The 15,186-nt window shown below is 40.0% G+C and overlaps 1 protein-coding gene across 1 annotated transcript; it reads left to right on the top strand.

Annotated features, from left to right (window-relative positions):
* Positions 1 to 8,614: 8,614 nt before the first annotated feature.
* LOC120748843 (UPF0500 protein C1orf216 homolog) lies at positions 8,615 to 10,202 on the top strand. The gene is made up of 2 exons (XM_040055751.2): positions 8,615 to 8,708; positions 9,294 to 10,202. The coding sequence occupies exon 2, from the start codon at positions 9,319 to 9,321 to the stop codon at positions 10,090 to 10,092; it is 774 nt and encodes a 257-aa protein (XP_039911685.1). The 5' UTR covers positions 8,615 to 8,708; positions 9,294 to 9,318; the 3' UTR covers positions 10,093 to 10,202.
* The last annotated feature ends 4,984 nt before the right edge of the window (positions 10,203 to 15,186 follow it).

Raw genomic sequence — 15,186 nt, 5'->3', positions numbered from 1 at the left:
GCTGGTGGTGGCTTGGCAGAGGGTTTAGAAAGGATGGGGGAAAGCTTGCAAGGTGACAAATGATTCACTGACAGATGGCAATGACTACGTTCTGTGTTCTTTTAATACTCTTCAGGCAGATCTCAAGGAGGCTCAGTAAAAGTATGACTGAAAATAAAACTTTGCCCTGGTGTCACTAGAGTTAACAGAAGCTAGATAGTATCTTCCAGGCAGGAGGAGGGTTTTGAACCACACATGCCAGTGGGGTTCTAGCAGGACCTTTGCTTGGAGCTCAGGGAGGTTCAACCAGAGTTCAAGGTTCAAGCAGACAAGGCTGCAGACAACATAAGGGGTACAAGAAAGCATTGCCTCTTTTTGACATTCAGAACCTAATTGTTCTCACTGTTTCTGGGAATGATGCTTTTTTTTTTTTTTTTCCTGTTCAATCTGAGACTTCAGTGAGATTGGTACCTCGCATTCTTCTTTTTTAACCTTTTTTTCTATTCAGTTCAGTAGAAATCAACCTCCATATTTATTCTTATTTAAGAAATAAGTATCTGTGGATATACACCTCTAAAATAAACCTCAAAAAAATTGAAAGCTTATCTTTCATTAACTGTGTGCATATATATATTTTTTTTTTTTCCGTTACTTCCTAATTTCTTAAACATTTTTCTTATAGAAAAGTGATAGGGTTTTAGATGATAATTCATTAGGTAATGAATTGGATTTTGACAGAAACTCAACAAAGAGCCTCTGGATGCGAAAATGAAACCGCTAGCCTGATAATAGCATCTGTATTAACCACTGGAAACAAGCTGCAAAAATCCAAGTTGCTGAGCAATGTCTATTTTGCAAAGTAAGAACATAGTCAAGTACAACAAGCCCTGTGGTCCAAGTGCCTTCTCTCCGTGTTGGAGTCTGCTAACTGCTGTAGCTGAGACTTAGATCAATTGCACTGCATATTGCTGAGATCATGTATTTTGCTGACAGACAGGCTTGTATCTTACTCACTCTCATCCATCTCAGTCACATTAGCAGCTTCAGAGGTATTAAGGAGCGAGCAAGCCTGACATTCTCAGCCCCAAATGACCTTAGGGATTTTTTTTTTTTCTGGTTTTGTGTGTGGACAACAGACAGCAAGTGACTCTATGTAGACATTATTAGTAAAAGCTGTATTATGCTGCAACAAGGCATTTTGAATGAGAAAGTAGAATTTCTGAGATGTTTGTAGGTGCACACTTTTTGGTCCTTGATATTGACCTGCAGAGTTAAGCTTCTCATGAGTCAGTTTAGCAGTTGTTGAAATGGTTAGGCTCAAACAGAATGAATGCATCCCTTTTTAATTTTCTCTTTAGGTGTTTAATCTGAAACTGTTTTTAGCAAAACTCTTGTAGTAAATGCAATTTTCTTAATATTCTCTTCACATCCCATTTTGGTAAGACAGAAAATTGACACAGATTTAATGTTGTTACTTTAGAAAAAAAAATGTACTTGGCTTCTGGAAATGTCTGTACATTCATTTTAAGTTGTAGAAACACCAAATATTTTTTTTAAATTTATTTATTTAAATATCCATTTATGGCTTAGCCCCATTTCTTGCAGTTTTTCCTCCATGTATGCCGGAGGTTTTTTTCCATCTCTCACCATGCTCTGTTTATTATTATTACAGCTTAGAGTTTTCCTCTTCCTCAGCTGCCAGTTTGTCAGTTATGATCAAGTGTCAGAATAAAAACAAGCATAAGCATCAATTACCAAAAATTACATAGTCAGTTTACATATTCATTAGAAAAAGGGATTTTTCTCTCAATGCATATCGGATGTAAACGGTAACTAGGCATGTGAGTTGTCTACATACTCATTTTCACATCTGAAATGTAACAGCTAAGTTCGGTAATCCAGTATTCACCTGCCAGACATGGAGTTCTTGCAGCATATGAGCAATACCTTTAAATCTTTTAATACTGAAGGTTAATCAAAATATTTCAAGTACAATCTTTTCCGCAACAACAATTTTTCAGTCTCTTCTCCATAGGAAGACTGTAATCTCAGGTTACATGATCTTCTACTTTAAATTCTTCTGCATTTTCTTCTCTCCCTCTCCCTCACTTTATTTTTTTCTGACCAAAATTATGGGTATTCTACAAAATAAAAGTTAAAAAAATAGAAACAGGACCATCACACAGTAATTACTTTTAAGTTTGATACCATGAAAAAAAAATCTTTTTTTTGAATTATGGGAAAAAACAATGAAACCTTTGATACTTTAGAATTTCCTTTTCCCTTAACAGTTAGGGGAAATTATTTTTTGCAATTCATAATTGCTTTGACATTATAATCTTATTTTCCTTTTTGGTATGAAAATGAATTATAGACAAGGATATACTCTCCAGTAGAAACAGAAAATGTAACTGGGGTAAACTGGAAGTTATCAAGGTTTCTTAAGTCACTATAAAGATTTCTATTTGTCTCCCCACTAATTTGTAGGGTGTGCACTGCAAACGTCCTTGTTGCAAAGCATCCTTAACCCACTGGAAATGTGAGGTTTCCTTCATGTTGAAATGAGCTGGGATTTTTAAAAACTACAGCAAAAATGCTTCTTCTTCAGTCTGTTTGGCCTATTTGAATGCTAGTTGGGTCTGCCTAGTATTGATTGGTCTGCCAAGATGGGAGAAGAATCAAGCAGTATCTCAGATTTCTGTACCCATGGGCTGCTCATCTTGGCCTCTGTGAAAACCTTCAGCTGCTCGTTGTGCAAGCTGTAGTAGATCTCTGGGTTCATAACAAGACTTTGGAAAGTCCTCTGTGGCTGCTTCAGCATAAAAACACAACTCTGTGGATCTGATGGCAGGAATGTGGGCTTAGACTGTTTTGGGCAATGATGTTGTTATTCTTTCACTTGGCAAGCAGTGACTGAAATCATAAACTAATGCTTTCCACATAGATGATAGGGAGAACAGCTGCTGCCTTGAGGAAAAAGCAAAATATTTCACTTCTAAAATATCATCATAAAGCCCTATAAATGTACTTTTCATTTTGCGTACCTGGGAATAGCTAAGCCTAAGCATATTTAGGGGTGGACTTGCTGAAATATTGCATTGAGAATTGTAATCAAGCCCTTCCTAGTTTGGGTCACTTTGGCACCTGCAGTCTTAAGACTTCAAAGCTTGCAAACGCAACTCAAACTCGGTCTGAATGCAGTGTGAGTGTACTCTTAAGAGATATGTACCTCTGACATGCAGCTCTGCTGAGACTGTGTAATGGTTTTAGTTAAAACCAGGTAGAAACATCAATTAATGCAGTGGTTCCATGTTCGACAAATTATTTTTGCTAAATTTAGTGTAGTGGTCTTGGTGTTTACTTTCTTTATGTGGGAGAGGATCAGAAGGAGCGAAGTAGGCTCAAGCTTAAAAAATAAACAAATAGTTTTATTAACACACACCAAAAGAATGGAAAAGTTGAAAAGAACAACAACAACAAAAAAAAAACCCAAAAAAACAACTTCAAAGCACTCTTCCCTTCCATTACAAACTGTAAATTTCTTAAAAACAATATAAAGAGACACAACCTGTGATTTTCAGTCAGTTTCACCACTTAAACATAATCTTTCATCACTTCAGGAGAGGAATCTCTCTAGAGTTCTATGGGGACATTCTCCACAAGATAAAAACAGTCTTGTGGCTCCCAATGTCACAAATCTGCAGCTGCCTGGAGTTTTTGCAGATTGTGCAGTCCCACCCATTAGCAGCCCTCCCCTGGCTACTCCTGGGCCTCTCAGTGTATCTGGGTACTGTTTAAGAATGCTTCTTCTAGTACAAAACAAGGATTCTCTTCTTCTATCTCTAAAATTGTCTATATCTCAAAAGAAATCGAGACCTCCTTTTACCCCAGGAGTGAGGAGCTTTAAGATTCCCACTTAAATCTCAATCATATCAATCCTCAACTTTGACTAGAACCAGCATTCCCCCAAACATCATTAAGATGTTACAAGAAACAGTACATTTCTCCACAGTTCACCCCAGAGAAGTCCGGTTAAAAATGTCCACATCCTCGATCCCTCCTTCCAATAATCTTTATCAGTTCTTTCACTCTTGCTCCACTGACTTCATGCGATGTCTTTTCTAGGTCCACTCTGTCTCTTTCTTCTCTCTCTCAGGGAAGGGTTAGGCCTTGGAAGCTTCATGTTGCCGGGAAAGTGTTAAATCTGCCCAGGCCTGCAGTGGCCATAGCAGTCTCTCCACTGCTTCGCCTCAGATCAGCCGGGTTTCTCCCTCGATTCTTTTCCTCTCCGCCTGGAAATCACTGGAGGCAGAGGGGGGACGGGGGGAGCTCTGCCCACCCTCGGTGACGATCGGAGCGGCCTCGGCCCAGCCGGGCCCACGGCTGTTAGCAGAGATCCCTCCCTGCTCCGGGGCTCCGGGGAAGGTTTCAAAGTAGCTGATGTTAAGCTGCAGCCCCTCCATGCTCTGGGGCTCTGGGGAAGGTTTCCAAGTAGCTGATGTTAAGCTGCAGCCCCTCCATGCTCTGGGGCTCTGGGGAAGGTTTCAGAGTAGCTGATGTTAAGCTGCGGAGCTCAGCCAGGCCTCGGGGCTCCCCCACGAAGGGAGCAGTGAGGGGGAGCAGCAGGCCCCACTCGATGTTACCTGTTCAGCTGGCCAGGAGGAAAAGAGCTGACTTGAACAAAATCAGGATTTATATGGGTGCTTCCCAAACTCTCATTCGGCATTCTCAGGGTCAAAGCAGATGCCTATATCCCAGCCTAGCCTCCGATAGGTCCCTGTCCTTTCTAAAACAATTCCAAGGTCTTGACAGGGTAACCCTCTCTAACTAAAAACTAAGTTGTGACAACCTGTGACAGACTGGCAGCAAACCTGCTGATTTTTACCAGTTGTGGCAGATTGTCTCAATGTCTTTTACCCTTTATATAAAGATGGTCTGCTCAAATGCCTGTATTTTTGTTTTTAAAGCCACTGAACCTTTTCAAACTGGTAAAATCATGTATTCACTGTACTTTTCATGAATGTTTCCAGAACAAACAATCAGGCTGCAGCTCTGTACATGTTCCTAGTTTCTTTCTGTCTGAAAGCCATGGAGATGTCCTGCAATGCTTTTTCCTGCCCCTGAACTATCTAGAGCACTTCTTGATGTCATCGGTTAGCTCCATTTCCTATTTCTCTGCTTATAGAAGGAGTGGGGAAACTCCTGTCTGTGGCCAGGCCTGAGGGGAGAATGGTGGCAATCCCTGGCTGGCCCCTGGCCCCGTGGAATGCTGTTACCATCGGGTGCAATGCAGAGAAGCCTGTAATAACTCCTGTCTCTTTTGGGAGTGAAAGCAGAAGAAAGAGAACATACAACTTTCTTCCCCAACTTACTGCGCTGTAAAAGGATTTTAAAGAATCTTTGGGGAAAAAAATTTAGGCCCTATATGCATACATGTGGAACTCACTGAGTTCATAGAAGGCCATGCGAGTGTGTACATTAACAGACAAAATATGGGTTTTGATCTTTAAGAGCGATTAATATAAAATATGTAACTACACTACTGTGTAATAGGATATTTTTTAATACTTTGTTAAAAATACTCCCCAAACTGAAATACAAAGCAACATAACATCCCAGGCCTTGGTCTTTTAATGACATATCTTCACAAATGCTTATCTCACCTTTGATGCTGTTTGTAAAAGTGTTTGGCTCTTATGCTTTGAAATTCAGTAAAATATTTGTACTTGTTGCTCAAGAACCTTCCTGTCCTCATATCTGTCCATGCTTGAGAACGGCATCATATTTGAAAGAGAAGGGAGAAATACTTGTCCTGTCTATCGGCAGGGACTCCCCTGTGACAAGGCCTTTTCTGCTGCCACACAAAACCCAACTGTGATGGCTCAACACTTATTCCATAAGCCTGCAGGCACAGAGAGTTTCAGCACGTGCTTACATTTATGAGCCTGCAAGTTGCCCAGCACCTCTTGTAGCTATTACCTGAAAGAGTGTGATGGATTAAAAACCTCTGGTGGCATAGACCTCTCAGGGGCGTGCAAGACTGACAGCTTGAAGGTGTTTCCCCAGGGTCTATTGACACCTTGAAACTGCTGCAGTTGCATCAACCTGTGAGTGGGTGGTAATGAAAGGCAATGAACCTCAACCAAAGGCATCTTGGCTTTCATTTCACCTACCTGAAATTCTCAGTGTGTTGGTCTGATCCAAATGTTCACTGTGAAATATGAAGCAGCCTCTGCCTGGAAAGGTTCCCACAAACAGAAAAAGAAATCCAGGGGTGAACAAGTGGAATTGAGCAAACTCTGCCTGAGACAGGTTCTTAGGAGGAATAGCAAACTCTCCTATTTCTTCATCAGGGAAGTAGCATAATGTGATTTTTGAAGAAGAAACTAACATAAGGCCTTTCCAGGTCCCTACAGGTCTGACAAATTTCAAATAAAAGGGAGATAAACTGTAGGACACACTTCATCAAGGTAAGAGTCTTTGCTGAATAGGATTGTTGTGTCATCTCAGTGCAAGCACTTACATGTTTCCATTGAAATGAGGTGTGGTCTCATTCCATGTTCCTGTCTCTCAGTTACACAAGACACGTTTCTCCTGAAAGGTGTTTCCTTAAGTTTTCCCAGTTGTAAGACTGGATTTGTTCCCTCTTTTGTACTGGAGCATCTCTATTTTTTGGCTCCAGTTTTTAGTATTTTTTCAGCTTCAGGTTAGAAACTGAGGCTAGGACCTTTCCATCTGATCCTTTACCTGAGATTTTATGAAGTCGTGAACAATGAAGGGAAGGGTAAAAATAGAAACATACATGCAGACTTAACTGTAAAAAGAACTTCTATTTTAGCAATAACAAATATGTATTTTTTACAGGATTTCAGTTTCACTGATTCTCCAACGGGGTGAATATTTTTTTGCTGTTAAGCTTCATAGATTACAGCTGAAGTCATAACATTCTATGAAAAGCCATATGTCTCAATGAGTTCTGATTTGAGTTTTATTATTTACTTGATTGTATCAAATGCTGTTTATTCTGTTCAGATCCAGACATAAAAAAATTATATTTATTATTATTTTGATGACACTAATTTGGCATGCAAAATACTTTTTTGTACCCCTGCATGTCTCTTTAAAGAGTACTGACTTTAATTTTTTTTCTGGAAAAATTAAAGCAGCAGAGATATAACAAACGGAACTACAAAAAATTTCCGGAAAACAAAACCCTGCTTTTTCATGCCTTGTTGGGCTATTAGACAACACTTATTTGCAGCAAACTGCTATAAAAAAGTGAGGAACATAATGCTATATCTTATAGAAAAGCATTGACAATACTGGAGATCAGGTACATTACTCAGCACCCATCCGCTGTTTTCTTTGTAGTGGGAGATACGCCTGCAGTGCTTTGGAGATGAGAGAAGTTGAAACCAAAAGACTCTCTACATAATGTTGTATTACAATGAACCTTTTCAATGCTTTAATACAGTAAAATCCCCATTATCTGAATTCCATGTTCTTCAGTTACCGTAGCTTGTGATTAGGATAAATGGGAATCACCAAGATATAAAATTGCACTGTATATTAACTCACTGGATATTAATCTCTTTCTAGTATTATTTCTATAATCTGCAGCATGATTTGGAACGTAAGCACAGCAGGTTTAGTTTATTTTTCAAATTCAGTGCAAATTATCTCTTGCACCAAAAAATGAATTCAAGTTATACCTCAAGGTACAAATCTGAATTAATGTTAACCAGGCTTTGTGAGTTCAAGTTTGTAAGCTTATCCTAGCAGATTCATCAGAAAGGCTAGTCAGTGCAGATGAAAAATAAGAAATTATTATCTGTGTTGCAGCACACATAGAAGAGAAGATAGGATCTACTTTCATTCTTTTCCAGCTGCTGGAAGATTTTAGATAGTATTTTGGATTGCTTCTTTCTTCTATTTATATTAGAGAATGGAGTAGAGAAAGTCTTGGGGCAACTGAAGCCCTATGGTAAATTGATTGAAGTAGATGCAGGTAGATGACTTGTGAATTTTGTTCCTGGCACTACAGCAAGAGATGATGCTGAAGGTAGCTTTTCTGAACATCAGAAGTGCAGATAAAGTTTATTGTTTTGTGGGATGGTTTAGCTGGATGTAGTGCAGCTCTTTAAAGATTAGGCCAACCTCATTAAACATGGGTGTACATTAACCACTTTGATCTACAGCTTCTGCCTGTTTTCATGTTTAGCATGTGCTTGGTGCTGATGCTTACTTCATTTTTAAGTTTAGTATTTTCATGCAGCTGAAGTTTATCTAAGCTTGTTTTTTCTGAAGGAAAGCACACTTGGAGTCCAGAATCCCTCATCCTCTTTTGGTGCTGTGCTACCTCCTTGCTGACTGTCAGGGATGGGAAGGGCCATAGGTATTGCCCCCTGCACAATGGGTGAATCAAGTATGTTTGGTTTTGAGGTGGGAAAAAAGTGCCATCCAATCCTGGTATTCATTTTGATGCTCAAAGATGACATAAAAGCTACATGCCAGGGAGGAATGCCCACTAAGGAGGAAGAAGGCAGCCCTGCTCTCCTCTGTGATTGGGACTGACTGTGTTGTTGCTGGGTGGAACAGCGTAATGCTGTTGCTGCTCCTGCTCCAGCACTGTGATGTTTCTGTTCCAGATTGTGCTGACTCACATTCAAGAAAATATGACACACAGACACAATGCTCTGTAACTCTTTTCCTTCCCCCCAGTACCCTCGGTAAGTGTTTGGTTTCTTTTTCCTCTCTTTGGCTAGAGTGCTGCTAATATAGCTTTACTGTTAGAATTAATAGGAAGGGGAAAGGCAACCTTGTAAACAAACTGGTAGCAGACAGATTAATCTTGAAGAGGACATTTAAATGCAACCTGCTGTTTGTGGTACCTCCACCTCCCTTTAAAGCTGATCAATCCCGATAACTCACCCATCTCTACAAACTACACTTGTTAGAGCTGTGTTCTTAAATGAGAGAAGTGCTTACAATGCCCATTTACAACTGTATTGTGTTTAATTAGCCAGCACAGCCAGTGCTGCAGGGATAGATCACTTGCCTTTAAAGATTTGAGAATGTTAATAGTACAGTATATCATTTTAATTATTATTGGATTAATGTTGTGTCTCGAAGAACATCTAATGCAAATCACAAGAAATGGCCTGAAGTGACCCAAGGGTTGTGCTTTATTAGAAAAGTAATAGGTCTATTGCTTAAATATAAAAAAAGGTTCTTTCTCCAAATGTCACTCTGCACTGGGCTTCTCCATGTGTGTATGTGGAAATGAAATCCTTTTACTTTCACTTTGTCCACAGAAAGTTTCTGTAGCTCACGCATTAAATGGCTGAGACAGCAGCTGTAATATCAAGAGATGAAGAGGAGATCCAAAACAGCAGCAACGATGAAGACCGATTTCCAACTCACGATGCTGTATCAGCATATCCTGGTTGCTCTGCCAGCCCTTCACTAGACAGTGTTAATGAAGACAAGAGAAGCTCAGCAGAGCCAGAAAGACTGTCTGTCCTCTCCAGCAGGGCAGTGGCCCAGCTAGAAGCCCTGACTGGATCAGAGATGGTTAGTGGTGGCCAAGCACAGAGGACAGCCCCTGGGCTGGCTAAGCGTCCTCTGGCAGCTGTAGATGCGTTGTTAGGCGCCTCCTCATGCCCTGCAGCAGTTGATAACCTGCTGCCTCTGGATCTTGCCTCTCTGCATGCCAAAAGCTCCTGCTACCATGGCAAATTGAGTTCCAAGGTGCTGCAGGCCCCAAGGCTGCCCGCTGAGGCCAGCGTGGCTGCATGGGCTGGGACTGACGTGCAGCAGGCAGGTAGCGGCATCGAGGGCAGTATGGCCTCCTACAGTTTGGGCCGTATAGTTTGGATGAAGACCACAACAGTAATGCAGACCTTAGAAAATAAGAAAAAGGAGGAAAAGGAGAAGTACCGTCTCCAGCTAGCTATGTACCGACGGCTTCTGCTGCTGCGCTCCATCAGGAGTTTGCACAGGCAGCTGGAGCAGCAGCAGGCCAGGCTGCAGGAATGTTATGGCGTGGTGATAAATACAAAGAAAGAAGTGTTGAAACACATTGGCTCAACCTTGCCCTCACCTTCGCTGTGATCATGCCGCTGCCTGCAGAATTGAGCTTTGTCACGCCACCAGAGCCCCCAGCAAACTTGCATGCATAGGGCTGGTGTCCTCGTATGCGCCGAGTGGAGAGGAAACAGCAGCATCAGCAAGATCAAGAAGGGGTAGGAGAGGAGAGGAGAGGAAGAGGAGAGTAGAGAGTAGGGATAGGAGAAGAGAGTGAGAGATTAGATCTGGAGATTGCCATTTATCCTTCTCTTCTCTTTCGCATCTCTTCTCTTCTTCTTCTCTTCTCTTCTCTATCTTCTCTTCTCTTCTCCTTCTTCTCTTTCTTCTTCTCTCTTCTCTTCCTCTCTTCTCCTTCTCTCTCTTCCGGCTAGGAGAGTAGAGGAGAGGATGTACAGCGTTGGCCTATCTGGAGGAAAAAGAGAAAGGGTGAACTTGTGCAAGAAGCTGACTCCTGTGCCCATTCAAAGCCTCAAGTGGAAAAGGATTTTTTTGTGGCAGATAGACTTGAAAAAGAAAAAAAATTCCACAAACTGGGAACCTATGTCTGTCAACCTGATATGTAAAGGTGGCTGAATGCAAAGTTGCTGAATATGTGATAAGGCACATCTCCCTTCTACTTTCAGAGCCAACAAAATTTGAATAACATTAGGGTTTATTTGTCTGCAAAGAATACCTGAATTTAAAAAGCTAGGATATTTGAAACACTTAGGCTCAGCTTGATTATATCTACCTACCTGACTGTTTTTCACAAAACTGCTAAGGATACTCTATGTTTGCAACCCTTTACCTTCCTTTAAAATTTATTCTGATTAATCAGAAATTATTGTGGGAGGGTAAGACAGCCAAACACACAGAGGGAAAGAGTGCAAATGCCTAAGCCTGATTTCCTCAGGAAAGTAAGCTAAAAACAAAGGCCTTGTAGTCTGACATTGCACTGGAAACCCAGGCTGGCAGTGCCAGGGGAATATTCAAGGTCTGCACAATTATTAATCCACTGCTAATTCCCAGTGGCACTAGCATCTGCAAATCAAGCATATTTTGTGCCTTACTGCTGTCATTTGATTGAAGTTGGTGACAATTAGCACTTTTTATCCAGGTGTATTAGACATGTGGAAAACCCTGGAGCGCAGTTTCTCCAATTGCAAGTTTAGGATGCCTGCAGGGGTTTTGATGTCAGTACGCAACAAATATGCAGGGAAAATGAAAACAAAAAGATGCAACTTTTTTGTATGCATTTAAAAGGCAATGGGAGTCACTATTTTTGAACAGCAAATGGAATAGTTGAGTATCCTGTTTTAGGATTGGAAGCAAAATATGATTCAAGAAGAAAAGATACAGAAAAGTTTCCTATTCTAAGATTTCAAGGGATATGGAAAAATCACATTTTTTTCAGGTTTTTTTTTGATCATGCCAGCTTTCCTTTCCCCCTGTTTTTGTTGTTGTTGTTGTTTTGCTTTGTTTTGTTGTTATTTTTGTTGTTTGTTTGGGTTTTTTAATATATAATTTATTAACTAGATGAACAGTCAAACAGGTATTGGCGGGGGATTTTTTTTGCATAAAAAGGCAGGTCTGTTTTTAAACTTCCTATCTTTATGAGAATAATGTGCTATATATAGGAAATTTTTTATTCTCAACTTTTTTTTTGGTACATATACAGAGAGAGGTACATGTGTGTTGGTGTATGCATACACACATCCCCCTGTATTCAAGAGTTTATGAAAGGCTGGTGCTTTTTTTTCTGTAGCAGAAGTGGGAATAATCTCTCAACATAATCTTTGCTGTCTACGAGGAGTTTGGTTGATTAGATTCACATGCACACGTCTGTGAGCAAGGTATTGAAGTAATTCAACAAATGAAGTGCAGCACAACATTGTCATTATTCCATCTTTGTATTTCTGTGCACCCAAAATTATGGAAGCCCCCTGGGTATGCACAACCTTAGATAGGTTCATTCATTTCCTTGGGCCTTTGTGTAGCCTCTCATGCAGCACGAATCAGTAACTCTGAATGCAGAATTACCATAGAAACATCCTTGGCATCAAGGAGATATTTGAAGGAGTATCCTCTACTGCTTCATTTGGGGAATTCAGGTTGCCAGAGGCCTTTAGTGGGCTACAGAAGAGAGCTGGTGGTCGCATGTGACTGGGAAACATTACTCCAGAGCTCTGATCCCGTCTAGCTCTGTTCAGCCTTGGGAAAGCTGCTCTCTCTCAGCAATGCCAGTTTCTTAAAGAATGCTTAAATACTAAACTTGCCTCAAAGGTAACCTGTATTTCTTCACGTGCCTCTCAAGAAGGATTCAAGGACTTGATCATGGCCAATAGGGCCATATAAAGATTTTTAAATATCCCCCCTGCCCCCACTGTACTTCTTGAACTAGAAAAGCTTTTTTGTCACTGGGTAAGAGTAAGTGTTGTGTGAACCAAGCACAAGAAAACCACTACGGTATCACCTCCTTTGGGGAAAGATGTATTAGAGAGGGGTCACATCTCAAAAATATGGCTGCATTTTGAAACCAAATGTCAAATTGTTTCCATTAGAAAGATAGTCAAAATGAGTATTGCTGTTAATATAGCCAACTTTTCTTTTGAATTGAAAAGGAATTATCTTTTAAAGTGTATACAAGTTGACTAATACTATTATGTTACTTTCCACTGAAATAAAATAGATCAATGAAAATATAACATCTCCCCCTGCCCAGCTACTAAAAACCCTTGTTAAAAAAAAGGAACTCTTTTGCCTCTGTGGCTGCTGAAGTACGTCATTGTCCTGCATTTGCTGCAAGAGTGCCCTGCATTACTGCATAGAGCTACCTGTAGCATTATATTTGCATGTAGGAGTTACTAGAATAAGATTAAGAAATAATTTTCACATAACAAACAGTGCTGAAATAGTCTGTCAATCTGTCCAACTGTAAATTCTTTGTGGCAGAATGATGATATTCGTTTCGTACAACATCCCGTAAAATTTCTTGATCCTAACTGGGCTCAGTAGATGCTTCTGCATTATGAATATTAAATACCAAAAGATTTGTTCATGAGCAATGCTGTCTGATAGCTGGCAGGAAAATGAAGCCAAGAGTTATTCTGTGTGTGCACAATTTTTCCTTGTAGTACTTCTATGGATACACGCAAAATAAATATTTACTGAGGAAATAACATCAGTCTTTGCAAGAATTTGCTTTTCAGGTGGTGTTTTTGATGTGGTTACTAATAAGTGGAGTTGGACAAACCAGTTAAAAGCAATACAAATTTTTAAATTAATTTACTTTAGAAGCTTGGAAAATGTGGCTTAGCAGCTATGTTTTGTTTTTTTTTTTCCCTTGTATATTTATATGTTTTCTGTGTATCATGGGACTTGAAGGTCAGTGAGAAAGTCCCAGAATGCCATGGGTAACTCATGGATGTGTTTTCAGGTGTATCAGACCAAGCAACAGTCTAAGGTTGAATAAAAGTGTTTCCTCTCATATTGTTTGATCGTGTCTTAAAAGGTTTGGTAATTTGGATGAGGGTCAAAGAAATTTCTTAACATTTGTATTTTTACCTGAACTCAACTCATGGCCCTCACATGAACTGGGACAATGATGACAAAATGAGCAGTTTCAGTAGGGCCTTTCTCTTCATTATCTTTACTGACTTCTAGAGCCTGTCAAACTAATGATTTCTGTGATAAATCTTCCCTGCAACCCAACAGCTTGTGTACTTTTACAGCAAAGGTTGAAGGTAAATTATACTGCCTGAGCTGCAGGGTCCTGCTGCTCATCCATTTCTGAAACGGCAGAAAATAATCATGGGTTTACCACGAAAGAGCGGAATATTTAGCAGGTGTTAACCCTCCTGGAATGGATGCTAACACTAAAAAAGCTGTAGCTTGTGCCAACCTAAACCCAGAAACATTACAGGACAGTATGGAGCTATATACACTTGAGTGACAAAATGCATTACTGAGATGTTCTTTAACACAAGTGCTTTTCTTCTGCATCTCCAGCATTTCAGTTAGCTAAACTGCTGACCTGGAAACTGGTCAGAACTGTGGTTTTGTTGCTTCTATTGTTGATTGCCATGAGTCAGCCAAGACAAACAGCCCACCTTAACACGTTCACTTATTACCTTTTGTGATGTAACTAAGCAAGGGATTTGTTAAATTCCTCCTTCCGGAGATTTTCTTATGTGTCTATCACACTTTTTTAACTAGGACAGTAACAATTTTATGGATTTATAGTAAATTAGTGATGTGGTAAACTTATGAGCCATGTACTACTAAATGGAGATCACCCTGCCTTGTTCTTGGAACTGTGAAAAATATGGACTCTGGTCATGACATAAGCATACAAAACATAGATTTGAAAATGAGTTTGTTTAAATCTTTCCTGCATGATGAGTAGATTAGAAGAAACCCTTCAGAATCCTTGTTACAGGTAATTTCTATAAATGTTATGAATCCAGAATATAAATACATTAGAGAGGCCCTTTAACTTGTGACTTGAAAGCAGTGCAGTAATGCAAAGACAGTTTTGGGATATGCTTGAGTGGGACTGTACACCAAATGCACTCAGCAAGGAGTAAGTGTTCTTCATTTTTAAAACTCAGAGATTCAGAGCATGATACCCAAAACCCTGGGTGGTGGATGGAAGAGTGGAACTAAAAGGATGAGATGTTTCAGGGTTTAATTTTGATGCAGAATGCAGAATGTCACACTGGACACTTTCTTTTCTCAGTTATCTCAGTTGAAGATAACCTTTTACTTCTTCTCACTCCTGAAAAAACTCTTTTGGCTTATTAGGCTAGATGCATGGTAACAGTTGTGCAGTGTGTGAGCTGATACCCGCCTCTGAATCTGAGTGGCAATAGTTATTGCCAAAATATATATACATACAATTTACTCCTCTAAACCAGGCTGCCACTTTAATTGTAATATATTGACATTGAGCTGATTTTCAGTGTCGTTTGAATCCTTGCCAGGACTTTGAGGTGTGCCTTGTTCATGTTCCTTCTTAATTTTGATGCATTTCTATCTCCTGTTGTCTTCAAACAACTAGCGATATCTTGTATGGCACTAATCTTTGTCTTTCTGGCTTTTCTACATTTAGAGAAGGCCGTCCCATAGATTCCTTGTGCT

This window comes from Hirundo rustica, chromosome 1 (genome assembly GCF_015227805.2).
Source record: "Hirundo rustica isolate bHirRus1 chromosome 1, bHirRus1.pri.v3, whole genome shotgun sequence".
Lineage (NCBI taxonomy): Eukaryota > Metazoa > Chordata > Aves > Passeriformes > Hirundinidae > Hirundo > Hirundo rustica.
This window is presented reverse-complemented; position numbering and strand designations above follow the sequence as displayed.

Coding starts and splice junctions, on each gene's coding strand:
- LOC120748843 (XM_040055751.2), top strand. CDS start 9,319: ATGGCTGAGACAGCAGCTGTAATATCAAGAGATGAAGAGGAGATCCAA.